Raw genomic sequence first — 17132 nt, 5'->3', positions numbered from 1 at the left:
AGCAAAATCCATAATGCGATTTAAGGAATCGAAAATAACACTCACGATGTGCAATGTTCTGTACTTTGTTGAGAAGCATTTCCTGCCAAGCCTGCCCTGGATATGATGTTCACGGCGAAAAGGGACCCATATTTATCACAAAATTTATTTATTTGTCCATCTTCGTGTAAGTTATCCTGCATGTAAATGAGTCGACTGTGGTTCCTATAAAACCCCTCGAACTGTACATTTGAAGCAAATCTCTAGGAAACAGCCTAAAGAAATTAAATACTTCTGTACATACCCACGACTCAGATCACGTAAGTCCTTATCTTGCTCATCAGGATAGCTGTATTGAGCAGAGCGTTTCTTTCGAGACTCTTGTGCGAATGCTCTCAACTGTCCTCTGCTCCTACAGCCTGTGGGGGAAAAGCATCCACGTGAGCGTCGTGTGACATTGGCATCACCGTCCTGATTAGCACTTGAGCTGAGGAGGGGGGTGCAAGGCCCTTCAGTCAGTGCAGTATGGCCGAGGACACGGCTCACCGGAGGACTTGACAATGAGGAAAGGAACAAAACTGCGGTAGACAGAATGCTTGAAATTCCAAGCCCTTCAAGTTACTTTGTCTACCCTGCCTACCAACTCAAGACGAGTTTTTTTTAACATTTATTTATTTTTGAGACAAAGAGAGACAGAGCATGAACGGGGGAGGGGCAGAGAGAGAGGGAGACACAGAATCCGAAGCAGCTCCGGGCTCTGAGCTGTCAGCACAGAGCCCGACGCGGGGCTCGAACTCACGGACCGCGAGATCATGACCTGAGCCGAAGTCGGACGCTTAACCGACTGAGCCACCCAGGTTCCCCAAGACGAGTTTTTTTTAAATGATCTTGACTGCACAACAAAGTGCACTGAGTTAACACGACTGGGCTGTATGCATAAAATGGTTAGTGAGCACGGGAGATTTCACGTTCTGTGTAGAAGTAATGGTGTTTTTCGCCACAATTAAAAAAATATAGGAGAACGGTATGAAAATTGTTATGTAAATAGGAAAGACAACAAAAAATGCCCTTTAAATTTCATCTGAAAATAGTTGGATTGGAAACTAGGTATATTGAGAAGAAAAAACAACGATAGAAGAACCTACTTTTCCAGAGAGCAAAACTACTGAAGCTCAAAAAAATAAAATAAAATAAAATGAAATAAACAAATAAATATAGGAATTTTTAATACTGGTGGAAAAACTAGATGTAAGAGGAACATGATAACTATCCCAGAGCATTTCACCATGCAGTTGAAACTAAAAGATTACACTGGGCAGCATAAATTGGAGGGGAACAAGGACTTACCCTGTAGCTTTTTGTGTTGGGCAGTTATCCAGTTATTTCTAAGGGAAGGGGGAGTAAAGACAACTTACAACTTCACCTTAAGTACATGAAAATTAAAATCAAGAGGAACGTGGCCCATGATAAATTGCTGAGCAAAGCTGAAGACTGAGTTTTTCAAACAACATAATGAACTGCAAATTCTGTAAAATTTGACACAAAATGAAAAAAAAAAAAGACTTCATTATACAGTATGAACTCACCAATATTAAAACATATAGAAAATAAACTGAAATGAAAACATGTCAAAATGGTAACAGTGATGTGTCTAGAACACTGGTTACAGTTGTTATTTCTTTTTTCTTATTCTACCTCCTTTGTTTTTTCCCAGTTTTCAATGAGAAAGTCATTATTTATACAACTTAAAAACAATAAACGCGGGGGCACCTGGTGGCTCAGTCGGTTGGGTGTCCGACTTCAGTTCGTGGGTTCTAGCCCCACGTCGGGCTCTATGTTGACAGCTCGAAGCCTGGAGCCGGCTTCAGATTCTCTGTCTCTGCCCCTCCCCCACCCATGCTCTGTCTCTCAAAAAATACACAAATGTTTAAAAACTTTTTTTAAAAACCAGTAAATGTAAGTAAGCAGAGAGAAATGGGTTATTCCAAAGTCTGAGTCACTTCAATGGGGGTGAGCCCCGGGACAGGTGGAAGACTTCAGACAATCAAGGAGGAACATGAAACTACAGATTCCTGGGGACAGAGAAATATTCAGGAAGGGAGGTGTCACTGTGGCAATGACAAACTACCTCCACTGGGCAGCTTTGCTGATCAACTGGTGGGAAATGCATGTTGCTGAAACCGTTTCTTATGTTACTTTTGAAACTAGAGTTTTCAGACATTATAGATAAAGCTATGCATTACACTAACAGATCTATACATGCTTATATTTACACCACTGCCTCAACCTAGCACCTCATCAATAATCAGCAATCCATAAATATTTGCAGATTTAGGTGAGAAACAAAGAAATAGGATTGAGAACAAAAAGAACCCAGCTAAAAACATTAGGTTTAACTCATGTGATAAAACTTAGTTTTTCTCTTTCAGAACAATATATCATTTTTGGCAATGAATATTTAGGTAGAACTTCCTAAACGAAGGTATTATGCTAAGCAATGCAGGGAAAATCGAAAGGAATAAGGTGTGGTTCTTAGTTTTGAAGAGTTTGCAAGTGGAAAAACATGGCATTTCCAGTCAAGCAAGTATCTCCCCTTCTAATTCTCATTAAAAAGGAAAAACTATAAAGGAAAGGGACTGCAGGTCAACTCACATTATCTATCGTCTTTCATTTTTTTTTTTTTTTTTGGGAGACAGAACTTCAGAATGTATTTTGAAGCACCAACAGAATATGCAAGGTCATATACATAAAACCCAAAGGCAAAGAGTGGTCTTTGTAATGTCAGGCATGGGGCGCCTGGGTGGCGCAGTCGGTTAAGCGTCCGACTTCAGCCAGGTCACGATCTCACGGTCCGTGAGTTCGAGCCCCGCGTCGGGCTCTGGGCTGATGGCTCGGAGCCTGGAGCCTGTTTCCGATTCTGTGTCTCCCTCTCTCTCTGCCCCTCGCCCGTTCATGCTCTGTCTCTCTCTGTCCCAAAAATAAATAAACATTGAAAAAAAAAAATGTAATGTCAGGCATACAGCGGTGCACATTATGTGGTCAGAAACACAGACAAGTACTCCCCCCACCCGTGTTTCACCAGAGAAGGAGCACTGAGAGTTTCTACCAGTGGAGGATTGGGTGGGCAACCCACTAGGGCTGCAATGACCATGCAGGTCTTTTAATGTGGCAGCTGTTTGAGTCCTGACATCTTTTTTTAAAAAATTCACTTTGGTATTATCCCTAGTTATATATAGCTGAAGAAGCAAAGCATCCTTGATTGCTGAGTATTTGGCTCTTGTGCAAACAACATCTGAATTCAAACAGTATGTTAATTTGGTAGATGCTTTGGTTTTACACCTCTGCTTATATAGCTGATATAAATATGTATATACACTTGTTCGAACTCTGTTCTTAGGCTTGACATCAATTATTTATTTGAAACTTTGTCATAACGTGTGGTGGATATTTTTATCCCTATTGTGAACTTGAGGAACCTAAGGCACAGAGAGGTTACACTACCTTCTCTGAGGTACTCCAGCTTTTACAGAAGAGGCAGGATTTGAATCCAGACATTTGGACTCAAAGGTCCAAACTTTTTTTAAAAAAAAATTGTTTTAATGTTTATTTTTGAGAGAGAGAGTATGAGCGGCGAAAGGGCAGGGAGAGAGGGAGACACAGAATCTGAAGGAGGCTCTGAGCTATCAGTACAGAGCCCGATGCAGAGCTCAACCCCAGGAACCGCGAGATCATGACCTGAGCCCAAGTCAGAAGCTTAACCAACTGCACCTCCCAGGCGCCCCTCAAAAGTCCAAACTCTTAACTGCTACACTATACCAAAGAATGAGAAATATACAAATAACAAGATTAAAACTCTTAGATATGTTTGTACAACTTCAAAATAATGGTACCATTCTTTGTTAACGAAATGAATGGATAGATGAATGAATGAATGAATGAATGAATGAATAGGGCTAGTTAATGACTTGAATTCAAATTGGCTCAAAAGTATTGTCAAATTTCTGGTCTACATATGACTTGGGGGTGGGGCACAAATAAACACAGCAGCTCCTGCTTCAGGAATAGCATCAGGAAGTGTGGATGAAGACAAAGCAACATGGCTCGTTTCCAAGAAGCCTCAGGCAATGTGTGTGTGCGCCAGTATGTGGAACTTCCCATTGGGCACAGCCTTCGCTGTCCTCCCCAACCCATCCCATAGCCTGTGTCCTATGAATGAAGGCCTAGATCTTTTTTTTTTTTTTATAAATTTTTTTTTCAACGTTTTTTATTTATTTTTGGGACAGAGAGAGACAGAGCATGAACGGGGAAGGGGCAGAGAGAGAGGGAGACACAGAATCGGAAACAGGCTCCAGGCTCTGAGCCATCAGCCCAGAGCCTGACGTGGGGCTCGAACTCACGGACTGTGAGATCGTGACCTGGCTGAAGTCGGACGCTTAACCGACTGTGCCACCCAGGTGCCCCCGAAGGCCTAGATCTTTACTGAACCAAAAGAAATCCTTCCCTGTGTGCACATCCTCCTCTCTCTTCACTTCTGTCAACGGCGCCATTGGTGGCTCACCACCCAGCACCAACTTTATTTGATCTCACCCGAGTAACAAACACCACAGGTATCGTGTCACCATCTCTAAGAAGCCTTTCTTGAACTGCTAAGACCAGGTGAGATGGAAATTCATCACTTTCTCTTAACGCTCTGCGCACACCTATCTACCACTCTCCGTTGGTTCAGAAGATATCAGAGAGGAGGGCTCTGTCCTACCGGCCAGTTTATCCTCAACACATAGTACAGCACCTGCATATGATACATACTCAATAAATATTTGAATGAATGAATGAATGAATGAATGAAATCGAAGAGGACGAACCATTATTTTTAAATATCCAGTTTCTTGTCATTTTCTGTGTTTAAGAGTTTGATTGCAAGAATCAAACTGTCTGGCTTTGTACCACGTCTTCCACATTTCAATTATATTACTTTGGATAAGCAATTTGAACTTGCTGACTCCGCTCTCATCAGTACAGAGCTCGGTAACACAATTTATCCCATGGACTTGGTGAGAGGATTAAATGAGCTAAGAGGAGCAAAGCACTCGGCAAGAATGCCAGGCACAGAGGAAGCTCAAACGTGGCCCTTATTTCTGGAATAAATGTTAGAGAATAAGATAAGTGAGTTATTTAGTTCATAAACAACTTTTGCATAATGTCAGAGTTATAAATGTTTTTGTTCATAAGCATACAACTGGCATTCAAAAAATGTCCTTGAATGAATTAAAACTTAATGTGTTTGTAGGCAGATTTTTTTTTCAAGGCAATTCCAAGTGAGTTTAAAAAACAATCCCCCCCGCCCCCAAATCATTGGTAAAAACACTTCAGGATTTTTTTTCTTTGTAGTGAAAAACAGCACAGAACAATTTGCTGAATTTGTACAAAAGCAACAATTTGCTATTTAAATGCACCATCAAATTAAACGAGTAGAAACATGGTGTTAGTCTGCTTGGCAGTGAGTACTGAGAAAAGGAAAGTTTATTTCAATAGGCATGTAGAATCTAATAATGTCCCTAAGAGTCATATCCGAACTTAGACCCCATCTAGTCTGGTCCAGAGGTGGACACATGGTAAGGAGACATGTCAGGACAAGGGCTATAGACACTGATGATTAATTTAATGAAGTCAGAGGATTCAGCACGATGCCTTAGGAACAGGCCTGGATATTCTCATTCGTTGGAGTGGACGGACATTCCTTGCTGGGTGAACAAATAAAATTCAAGTAGGGGAAGTGAAGCCACCGTGATTCAGGCAGTCGCACGTTTCCGTGAATTGATCAAAACCCTGCAACTCTGGAATATCGGTGTCCTGATGCTGCATTACGCATATTAAAAATATATCAATGATGACAGCCTTAAAAACTGGCAAAAATATGTAACACTGTTTTAAGTTATCTTCGGCACTTGTTTCTTAACATTTTAGCGCTTCTCATTTGCTGGCGAGAAGAGAAAAAGGAAAAAAAAGGTACAGACAGAAACTTAAAGATACATAATAAAAACGACAATCAATTTTGGGGGCAGTTTGAGAACAATTCTACTCAATGCTGTGGTTTTATACTGTATTTATATAATACAACAACCAACTTTAATTCCTAGCTCCTGGTTCCTATGAAGGAACCAAGTATATGAACATTTCCTATCTTTAGATGGTGTTTCATCTGAATTAGTGAGCAACACTGAACTTGCCCAATTGTTTTGAAGGGAGGGGTCACAGCAGAAAACCATAGATATTTCTTCATACTCTTATCAGCATTCCATTTTCTTTTCACCTTACAACTGTATCGTCTATTGCAGTGTGACAAGTTACCACGCATTGGCTTGAAACAACAGAAAGGCATTTTTTCTGGATTGAACGATGCTCCCCCTGAAGTCATATGTTGAAGTCCTAACCCATAATCCCCCGTACCTCCGACTGTAACCCTATTTGGCCAAAGGGCCACTGCAGATGTAGTTAGTTAAGAAGAACTCACACTGACGGAGGGTGGGTCCTAATCCCTTGTGCCTGGTGTCCTTATACAAAGGGGAAGCTTGGACGCAGATACACAGGTGGAAACCCATGTGACGATGAATGTAGAATCTGGGGTGAATCAGGAGACGCCAAGTAATGTCAATGCCAGCAACCACGGGAAGCCGGGGGACAGGCAGAGAACAGAGTCTCCTTCACATCCTGTAATCACTACCTACAATTCTTCTGACCTCCAAAATGGTAACACAAGAAATGTCTGCTGTTCAAGCCACCCAGCTGGGGGTATCTCATTATGGCAGCCTTAGAAAACTAAAGTGTTCACTTATTTAAAATATTAATTTATTATTAAAGCATTAAGTATTCCACCTAATTGTCATTACCTTCTTGACAAACTATCTGTTCAAATGATTTTAAAATGCCTAAGTAACAATTGTATTTAATTTTTTTTTTTAGTGTTTATTTATTCTGGAGAGACAGAGAGTGAACTGGGGAGGGTCAGAGAGAGGGAGACACAGAAACAGAAGCAGGCTCCAGGCTCCGAGCTGTCAGCACAGAGCCCGGCGCGGGGCTCGAACTCACGGACCGCGAGATCGTGACCTGAGCCGAAGTCGGCCGCCCAACCGACTGAGCCTCCCAGGTGCCCCAGATATTACCTCTTATAAATTGATCTCCTCAATAATATTCAAATCCAATTCCTTTAAAGTGTGCTAAATAGATGCTAAGATATTTCACACATTAGCATTTCTAACTGTGACACTTATAGATTGTTAAATAAAAGTAGACCTGTTTCCACTAATGCTTTCTTCCTTAAATTCAACTTTTTAAAATATTGTTATTGCCACTCATGTTTCTATCTTTTCATGTGCCTGACTTACTTTACCTATGCTTTTATATTTATACATGCTAAATATTTGGCTTATGTATGTGTCTTGTAATGATGTAGAGTTAAAATCGCTTTTGGATACAGCTAAGAATTTTCTACTTTTAATAATTCTCTTAGTACACTGGAACTTCAGCTACATATGAGTCTTACTAGCTTTCTTTAATTTTTGCTTATGGTTCATCAGTGTTTCCCTTAGTTTCTACATTGTTGATTTTATTCCCCTAGTGAGCTGCCAAGGATACATCCTTTGTTACTGGTAAGTAACTTAACACTTCATGGGACCACACTTCACTATCAGTGTCAATACTTAAACATCACTAATAATTCTAAATATAACGAAGATTTTTTTTTTAATTTTACAGTAATCCTAAACGGGACTTGGTTACCAGAAACACAAATTTTGGGGGTTAAGAGGCCTTTCCCTAATTTAAACAACTTAATGGAACCATGCTTATTTAACAACCTACTTCTGATAGAAGACTTTTTTCCCCACTGGGATGTCACAGATTGTAAATAAATGGAGAAGGCTGTATTTGGAAGATAACTCAATATCCTCAGAACTTACGAGATGTCATTTTCCAGGGAATACCTCACGCCGCATGTAAAGTCAATAGTATCAGTAGAATTGGATTCATTAACTGTATCCCCACTGGAACACATCATATTTTGTATCATTTCAGGGCTGTTCAGAGCAACTTAATCCCACTCATGCGGTTTGTTCTTCACCTCAAGGTCAACATGCTTTTCATAGAAAAGACTGTACCAGCAGAGCCAAGGAGAGGGGGAGATGTCCCAAGGCATGCTATTAGAAACAGCAACAACTTTCAAAGACAATCCTGAGAACGCTGTTGCAAATTAATTAGTTAATTAAAGCTTTATAGGAGTTGCTGAAATCTTACTTCTTTAGCAACACTTTGAAGGCTTTTTGTTAAGTTAAGCATGAAACAGCCATAACGTCATGAAATATTATGGTAATAAAATCAGTCTCTTATAGAAGAAATTAAACTTTCATTAGTTTACAAACATAAGCACAATTTATTTGAACTAAAGTCAAGAGTAAACATAAATATATTTACATTTGTATGTAAAATATACTGTATTTAAAATTACTTGATGCTTTAAAGACAGAACTTAACGTAAACGATGCAGCTGGAAACTGGAAGACCAGATGGTTCCATAAATCCCAGGAGAAAATATACATCTGTTGGCTCTTTGTGAAATTGTCTTATTCCAAAGAAGTTTTATTTAGTCAAGTGGCATGGTGTCTTAATACATCACCTGTATTAGATGTTATTTTTAATTTCTAAAATGACTGGGGAATAAATCATTTTCTGTTTGATACTTAAGGAAATGTTTTATGCTCTATGTAAAATCCATTTTATCAGTACAGTGAGATTTATTTGATTTATGGCACAAACAAATGTGCCAATTATACAGTCTGCTGAAATACGTAGGCTGGCAATAAGGACTTGTGAATATTGCTATTTGCATCTGTGAGGTCTATAATATTATGCAAAGGCTCTTGATCTATTGATTAAATGATACTAAAAATTAGTTTAAATTGATGGTAGAATGTCAAGAGTGTTGCATTTACAATGTTAGTACAGGATTCTAAAAAGGAAGGGCATCCAGCTAAAGAAAAGTTCCTATATTTACTACGGGCAAAAGGGACTTACAGAAAGTAGAGAGAAAACAAAACGAGCTATGACATTACAAGGTAAGAAAAGGAGAAACCAAAACAAAACCTGGACTTGAACCTGAGATCTGTGTTCTATCCCGAGCTGTGCTAATAAATAAGGAGGGCACGTTCCTCGGATGTTTGCAATGTTTGCTTCCTCATCTCAAAATGAAGTGGTATATATATATATATATATATATATATATATATATACTTTAAGTTTATTCATTTCTGAGAGAGAGAGAGAGAGAGACAGAGCATGAGCGGGGAGGGGCAGAGAGAGAGGGAGACACGGAATCTGAAACAGGCTCCAGGCTCTGAGCCTTCAGCACAGAGCCCGATGCTGGGCTCGAACTCACAGACTGCGAGATCATGACCTGAGCTGAAGTTGGACGCTTAACCGACTGAGCCACCCAGGCGCCCCTTAACTTTCTTTTTTTTAATGTTTATTTTTTTATTTATTTTTGAGAGAGAGACAGAGATAGAAAGTGAGTAGGGGAGGGGCAGAGAGAGAGGGACACAGAGAGAATCCCAAGCAGGCTCCATGCTGTCAGCACAGAGCCCAGTGCGGAGCTTGAAGCCATGAACCGTGAGATCAAGACCTGAGGGGAAAACAAGAATCAGACACTTAACTGATGGAGCCACCCAAGCATCCCAAGATTTGTAACTTTCTTATTAAATTTATTCATTCTGTCGTTGGCTAATCTTGATTGCTATGATCTTTTGATAATTAGAAGTTTAGCAATTCCCTTGCAAGGTTTCTGTGATTCTCAGTCCTTCAAATCAAATCAAATCAAATCAAATCAAATCAAATCAAATCAATTAATACTTTGAATATGTGCTCCTTATAAGGTAACTTCCACAGCTAAGGCTCTGTTCTGGACCTCTCTTTGTTCCTCATGTTTTTCTCCATATTTTTGGTAAGAACTTAGTGTTTTCTAGCTCATACCTATGGCATCGAACTCCTACTTTCCTGCTGGCTGAAGTAAAAGTAACACCAAATCAAGCAATTTATGCATCTGATAATTGTCTCCACAAACTGGCCTGATGTTTCTATACACTCTGAATCAACCTATTAAGTTGTTTTGACATAATACAGACATACATGTCTATAGACAGGACATGTCTGAATGGCATTTTTCTCACGTACTCAGAAAAAGAGAAGCCTCACGAACAGTAGGTACAATAATCTTTACGAGAATCTTCCATGATTTGAATTAGAATATTATTTCTTTACTCCATACCAATAGTACTCATTCCAGAGTGCTAGATTTAAAGACTAACTCATAAGCATCCTAGTTTTCTGCTGTATCTCTTGTACCAAGCACATGCATCTTGTTATCAGAACCAGCCTATGCCTCCCATGTGGTCTTCGTCATTCTCCCACATTCTCTGATACTAACAGCAGCGGCTGTTCAAATTACGGGCTCCTTGAGTGACTGGTTCCTGAAGGAGATCATCCTGATAGACGGCATCCAATTGTCTGTAGATACTTTCAAATAAATCAGTTCACACATGTTTAGCTGGTGTTTGCTCATATTGACAGAATCGGAGTCAACAGAGCGGATGGTTTAAACCTATGTGTCAAATAAACCGGGCACAGAAATAAACCCATAAGGCAGAGAAGCTGGGCAGGGAAAGAAACCCACAAGGCAAAAGGCAGAAAGCAGGCAATGATGAAATGGAACAAACAAGATGTCTAGGCAAGTTTTCCTGGTGTCCCTAAGTTTTTGGAGTTCAGCTGTGTGATTTTTGTTTTAGAGGGATGTATGGATTTATTTTGGGTCTGGAAGGAAACGGATCAGATCAGGGTTACCTGGATGGCTCAGTCAGTTAAGCATCTTACTTCGGCTCAGGTCATGATCTCATGGTTTGGTGAGTTCGAGCCCCACATCGGGCTCTGTGTGGACAGCTCAGAACCTGGAGCCTGCTTCCGATTCTGTGTCTCCCTCTCTCTCTGTCCTCCCTTGCTCATGCTCTGTATCCCTCCCTCTCTCTCAAATGTAAATAAACATTAAAAATTCAAAAATAAATTAAAAATAAAGAACTTGATAAATTATAATAGGGTTCTTAGAAAATAACTAACTTGCAAAATCAGAATATTGAGGCAACTGCAAACCATGCAACATGAAGAAAATGGAGAGTTTAGGGATGTCTACTTAATGAAAATGAACAGATGTACTGCAGAAAAAATAATCATCTTTAACCGATAGATGTCATATCCCAAGTTTCTCCACAAGGAAACAAAATGACCAAATAGAAACCTGTGAGAAGTTTGATCTGACTACAATATTAAAAATGAATCCTAGTAAGTCCTCTTTAAATGAAACAGTCTCTTAAAACAGGCTTAGAGACCGTGGGATTTACATCTGCCCAGACAATGGGACAGGAGAGAGCACGAAGGACATAGTAAACAGTTAAAATGTGTTTTGCTTTTTCCTTGTGGTAACTCCTGAGTTTCTACATAAGAAGCCTTTTCATCTTCAAAGACACCAGGGTTTTGTAACTGAGTTTCAGGTCCCACCTTAGGTTCAGATCAAAACTAGCCTTCTCACAGCTTGCTTCAGTATGTTTTTAGCCCACACAAAAGTGTGCATAAAATGATTAAACAGGAACCTCCACGACCTTCAGCAACCACATCTGCTGGTTAACGCTGTCACATAGGACAGCTCATGAACCCATGCCTCCCCCAGAGAGCTTAGACCTTGATCAGAAGGTCTGGCTCAACAAAAGGCAAGAAGAAACGTGCCTACCTGGCCCCCTGGAGGATGCCCTAGGAACTGCAGGGATTCCCACCAGGGCAGGAGGCGCTGCCTGGGACCCTGCAGGCCAATGCATGCACCAGGGCCTGCAGAGGGCCGCGCTGACGCCCTGAGAAAGGGCTAGGCCATGTCCTTCTAAGGGGTCCCTGGCATCTAGGGAGCTGTCCAGCCTGGGAAGAGAACTAGGCAGCTCAGCTCTGGAAGGACCTGACATAGAGATTTCTGTGGCTTCCCTGATAGCTTCTGCCCCTTCTGCTGGGGATCTCCACTTCTCAGAAGTGGAGATGGGGAGATGGGCTGCCTTCCTGGAGCCTGGGAGAGACTGATCACCTTCTGCAAGGTTTTTTTGGCCATGGAGGTAATGTCAGCAACCGGACCTGACCCCCCATGATCCAAGAGAGGAAAAGTAAGTGTCCCTTCCAGGAACCACAGAGCCAAGGCAAGAATGGGAGACGATACACCCACGGGTCAGAAAAGACAGAGAATCAGGGTGAAGGAATTGAAGGCAGGGCAAATGATGCGGAGAAAAGCTTCCTAAAGCTTAATTAGATGATGTTGGAACTAAGAAAGTAAAGAGCAATTTAAAGGGAGGATAGTTCCTGCTGAGACTGAAATTAATGAATTTGATATCAGTGGTCATATGCAAAAAATACATCAGAACATTTAGCAAAATATAAGAGGTTGAAATAGGAAGGATAAGAAAAAAGATTTGGAGGGTAAATTGTGCAGGCCTGACGCCCAAGGATATTTCGAAAGAAAAAATATATTTTATACAATATTTAAGGAATATATATATATATATATATATATATGTATTAACTAAGGAATATGAGATTCACACTTCCCTTTGTCGAAGAAACTGCTCACTAAGTTTGAGACTGAGTTGATAAGAAAAACTACATCTAGGGGCGCCTGGGTGGCGCAGTCGGTTAAGCGTCCGACTTCAGCCAGGTCACGATCTCGTGGTCCGGGAGTTCGAGCCCCGCGTCGGGCTCTGGGCTGATGGCTCAGAGCCTGGAGCCTGTTTCCGATTCTGTGTCTCCCTCTCTCTCTGCCCCTCCCCCGTTCATGCTCTGTCTCTCTCTGTCCCAAAAATAAATAAACGTTGAAAAAAAAAAATTAAAAAAAAAAAAAGAAAAACTACATCTAGGCAGAGCGCCTGGGTGGCTCAGTCAGTTAAGCGTCCAACTTCGGCTCGGGTCATGATGTCACGGTCCGTGATTTCGAGCCTTGTGTGGGGCTCCGTGCTGATGGCTTTGAGCCTGGAGCCTGCTTCCCATTCTGTGTCTTCCTCTCTCTCTGCCCCTCCCCCACTCATGCTCTGTCTCTCCCCGTCTCTTAAAAATGAGTAAATGTTGGGGCACCTGGGTGGCTCAGTCGGTTGAGCGTCCGACTTCGGCTCAGGTCATGATCTCTCGGTCTGTGAGTTTGAGCCCCGCATCAGGCTCTGTGCTGACACCTCAGAGCCTGGAGCCTGATTCAGATTCTGTGTCTCCCTCTCTCTCTGCCCCTCCCCTGCTCATGCTCTGTCTCTGTCAAAAATAAATAAACATAAAAAAAATTAAAAAAAAAAAAGAGTAAATGTTAAAAAAATTTTTTTTAATTTAAAAAACATATATCCTTTAACAAAGCAACTTTACTTTTTTGTATATAATCCAGCCTGGGGGAATATCAGCGTTGGTATTTAAATGGCTACATAAATGTTGACATATGCAAATATGCCCATTAATGACTTAGGGATATTGATACAATGGTGTGAAACAAACCTAAATGTATGACATAATATGACAAATGACATGCAAACTGAAAATGAAATGCAACTCGATACCCTGAGTTACTGCACCACTTCATAGCCTACACAAACGCACAGCATCACAGCTCTCTAAGTGACATTCAAGTCCCGCGTCCATCTTTTAGGTCTTATGCCTTCTACCTACAAAGAATAATAATATATAGTTATCTAAACCTCAAGTGCATTTACATTATTACTGTTTTGGAATGTGTTTGTGCATTTAGGACAGGAACAATTTCCCCATGATTTTTTTTTTTTTTTTTTGGTAGTTAAATTCAAATTTGCAACTTTGGATAATCAGTATTCACCAGTAAGCCACTATTTATGGGCAACAGAAGCAAAGAAATCGTCTTGAAAAAAATTTCTTCTTCAAAAGAAATACATACAGTTTACTTGAGGGTGAGTTTGATAATACCTTTCCTTCTAATAAAGATAAACCACTAAGATTGCCTGGAGCAGCTGTTCAAATCCCAAACAGGGCTCCGTTTCTCTCTAGGACAACGTCGGTTAAAACAATTAAATCACTTAAGCACCCTCACTGTATTCATCTTAATCTGAGAATGAGAGAATCAGAGAAGAGTGAAGAATTCTTCAACAGGAACGAGAACACGAGTAAGACAAGTATAATGATTAGTATAAATAGTGATTTCTAGGTCCTCTCCTACATCCTCTCAATACATCCATTAACGCTTTGGGAAAGTAACAACTTGAGGTCTGAGCTGGGGACACAATGTGGCTGATACATTTCTGGCCCCAGTTAACGCAGACCATTACAATGTCTGGCCTCAGGAAAAGGACACAGCAACAATCTACAAAACAACTCTCAGTGATTTGAATCATCGTATCTGCCTCTAAACACTTGGATGCTGCTGTTAATTGGGAGATACAAGAAGCTTACGCCATAAATAAGGGGTCCACTTTTGAGCAGTTACCAAATGTCTTTATTTAAAGTCTCTCCTTTTAAAGAACATCTTTTAATTAGTTTTTCTGGGGAAAAAATATGCTTGTGGGTCAAAAACGCGAGGAAATATAAAATCTGCATCTACTTACAAGGGTCCTCACGACAAACATGTTGAGATTCCTCACGCGATGATTTATTTGTCTGCTTAGGTGATTTTGCTCCTGAAATGACTTCTCACCATTGTGGAGGGAAGAGGTGTGTTCCCATGTGGCCACGCGTGGTTTTAAGAATGACAGTGCCATAAGGGCACCTGATGGCTCGGGGGCTTAGGCATCTGACCAGCTCAGGTCATGATCTCTTGGTCCGCGGGTTCGAGCCCGCGTCGGGCTCTTGTGCTGACAGCTCAGAGCCTGGAGCCTCCTTTGGAATCTGCGTCTCCCTCTCTCTCTGCCCCTCCCCTGCTCACCCTCTGTCTCTGTCTCTCTCAAAAATAAACAAACATTAAAAAAATGTTTTTACATGACAGTGCCATAAAAGAAGATACATCATTTTTCTATCCAACTTCTTGATAGATACTTGCTACTGGTTAATTAATTTCCAGGTATTTTTGAGACGTTATCAGAGAAACAGCATTCTTACTATGACTTAAGACCACAAATTAGGATCTTTTTTTATGTTGAAAAAAAAATTTTTTTTTTTGAGAGGGAGAGAGAGAGAAAGTGTATGAGCGCACACGCAAGCGGTGGGGAGGGTCAGAGGGAGAGAGGGAGAATCTTAAGCAGGCTCCGCTGGTTCAGGGTTCCATCTCTTGACCCTTAGATCATGACCTAAACCGAAATCAAGAGTTGGACGCTTAACTGAGTCACCCAGGCGCCCCAGGATCTTAATAATAAGAGTGCTTCACACACTCAAGATTCTCTCCTCCCCTTGTCTGTTAAATCTTTGCATTGCATTTTCCCTAACAAATGTTGCCAGCAAGAAACGCATTACAATTTAAGTAACGAGAGGAGCTCTCCTCTTGGTCCTGAGATGTACGAACCTGGTACACTGGAGCCACAGGGCGGAAGGAAAGGGAGGGTGGGAGAGGCGGGGTGCCCTCATTTGGTGCCCGCCCACAGTCTGTGCTGCGCTCTTGTCCCACGGGTGCTCCAAGGAGACGGTGCTCACAGAGAAAAGAGCTGAGGCCTTCAGGTTGGCCATATATAGGTTTAAATCCCAGCTGGGGGACCTCAGACTCTGTCTTTAGCATCCAGGAGCCTCATTTTCCTCCTTTGTGAAGTGGGGATAATGCTACTCACCTTGAAAGACTCACCAAGATTATGAGGTAGGTAGGTGTTATGTATGAATCACCTACCACGGGGCTGGCGGTATGAGAATCTAGAAAAGGCACATGTGGGCATAATGGGACCACAGCTTTTGCTTCCTGGACTTGAGTCATCGCTTCCATCCAGAGCACAGCTATTTTCACCGTGGCCCACACCCTGCCATCTATTTTTTTCCTCTGTTCAGTGGGCTCGGCGCCCAGTCCGAAGACGGAGGAAACGCAAGAGGAGTGTTACTACTTGCCATTCATCTTGTCTTGCACGTCGCCTCCCTGCGTCCCATGTTTTGGAGAGCCGGAAATATTTCATTATTCCTGGCCATCATCACCAAGAACCTGAGGGGAGAAAAACTACACCTCCCCCTCACAGAACTAAGTGACTTTTTTCTGTCCCCTAAAACCCACCGCAGAGAAAAAGGAAACTGATTCGGGTGTTGCTGTGTTTTTGGTTCGACATTCTCTCATATTTTTTTAATTTTTTTTTGGCTTATTTTTGAGACAGAGAGAGACAGAGTGTGAGTAGAGGAGGGGCAGAGAGAGAGAGAGAGAGAGAGAGAGAGAGAGAATCTGAAGTAGGCTCCAGGCTCTGAACTGTCAGCCCAGAGCCCCATGAAGGGCTCGAACCCACGAACTGTGAGATCATGTCCTGAGCCGAAGTCGTTATTAAAGGAGAAGAGCACTACATTTCTTAAGAGTTATTGTGATGACAAAATGCATGCTTATAAAGCACCTTAGTTACAGTTTGGCTCGTAAAACGTGGTATGGTAGATGTGGCAAATTATGTTGTATCACTAGACAAAGTTCTCTACCAGGACATCCCCAAATTTCCAATGAACATGCCTGCGACACCTTAGAGAGACTAAATAGTCTAAATAGCTGAGATGCTATGATTTTTTTTCCTCCTCTCTCTACTCAGCTGACCCCCAGGAAGGAGACGTATGCAGTACCAATGACTGGAGTTTGATGTTTGCCATAGTCATCTGAAGGGCACTGAGAACAAGAGACCAGATGGATGACCAAGTCCCCTCCCCACCTTACTGGGCCCCTCCCCATTATGACAGGTCCCTCCCTGCTCTGCCGGGCCCCTCCCCACTCTGCTGGGCCCCCTCCCCATTATGACAAGCTCCTCCCTGCTCTGCCGGGCCCCTCCCCATTATGGCAAGCCCCGCCCCATACTCCCAGGCCCCTCCCCCAATGGCAAGCCCCGCCCCACACTGCTGGGCCCCTCCTTCTATGACAAGCCCCACCCCACTACGACAAGCCCCGCCCTGCCGGGTCCCTCCCCATGACAAGCCCCGCCCCACACTGC

The 17132-nt window shown here is 41.8% G+C and overlaps 1 protein-coding gene across 7 annotated transcripts in view; it reads right to left on the bottom strand.

Annotated features, from left to right (window-relative positions):
* PXDNL (peroxidasin like) overlaps positions 1–17132 on the bottom strand; it is a 429117-nt gene that overhangs the window by 22195 nt on the left and 389790 nt on the right. For all 7 annotated transcript variants that reach the window (XM_086695277.1, XM_086695273.1, XM_086695274.1 and 4 more), the window contains one exon: positions 284–398. In XM_086695277.1, the coding sequence (XP_086551403.1) occupies positions 284–398 (115 nt within the window). The remainder of the gene's footprint in view (positions 1–283; positions 399–17132) is intronic.

The sequence above is a fragment of the Puma concolor genome, chromosome F2, assembly GCF_028749965.1.
Source record: "Puma concolor isolate L17-30 chromosome F2, mPumCon1.1.hap2, whole genome shotgun sequence".
In the NCBI taxonomy this organism is placed as follows: Eukaryota; Metazoa; Chordata; class Mammalia; order Carnivora; family Felidae; genus Puma; species Puma concolor.
The sequence above is the reverse complement of the archived record's forward strand: the minus strand, read 5'-3'. Positions and strand labels throughout refer to the sequence as shown.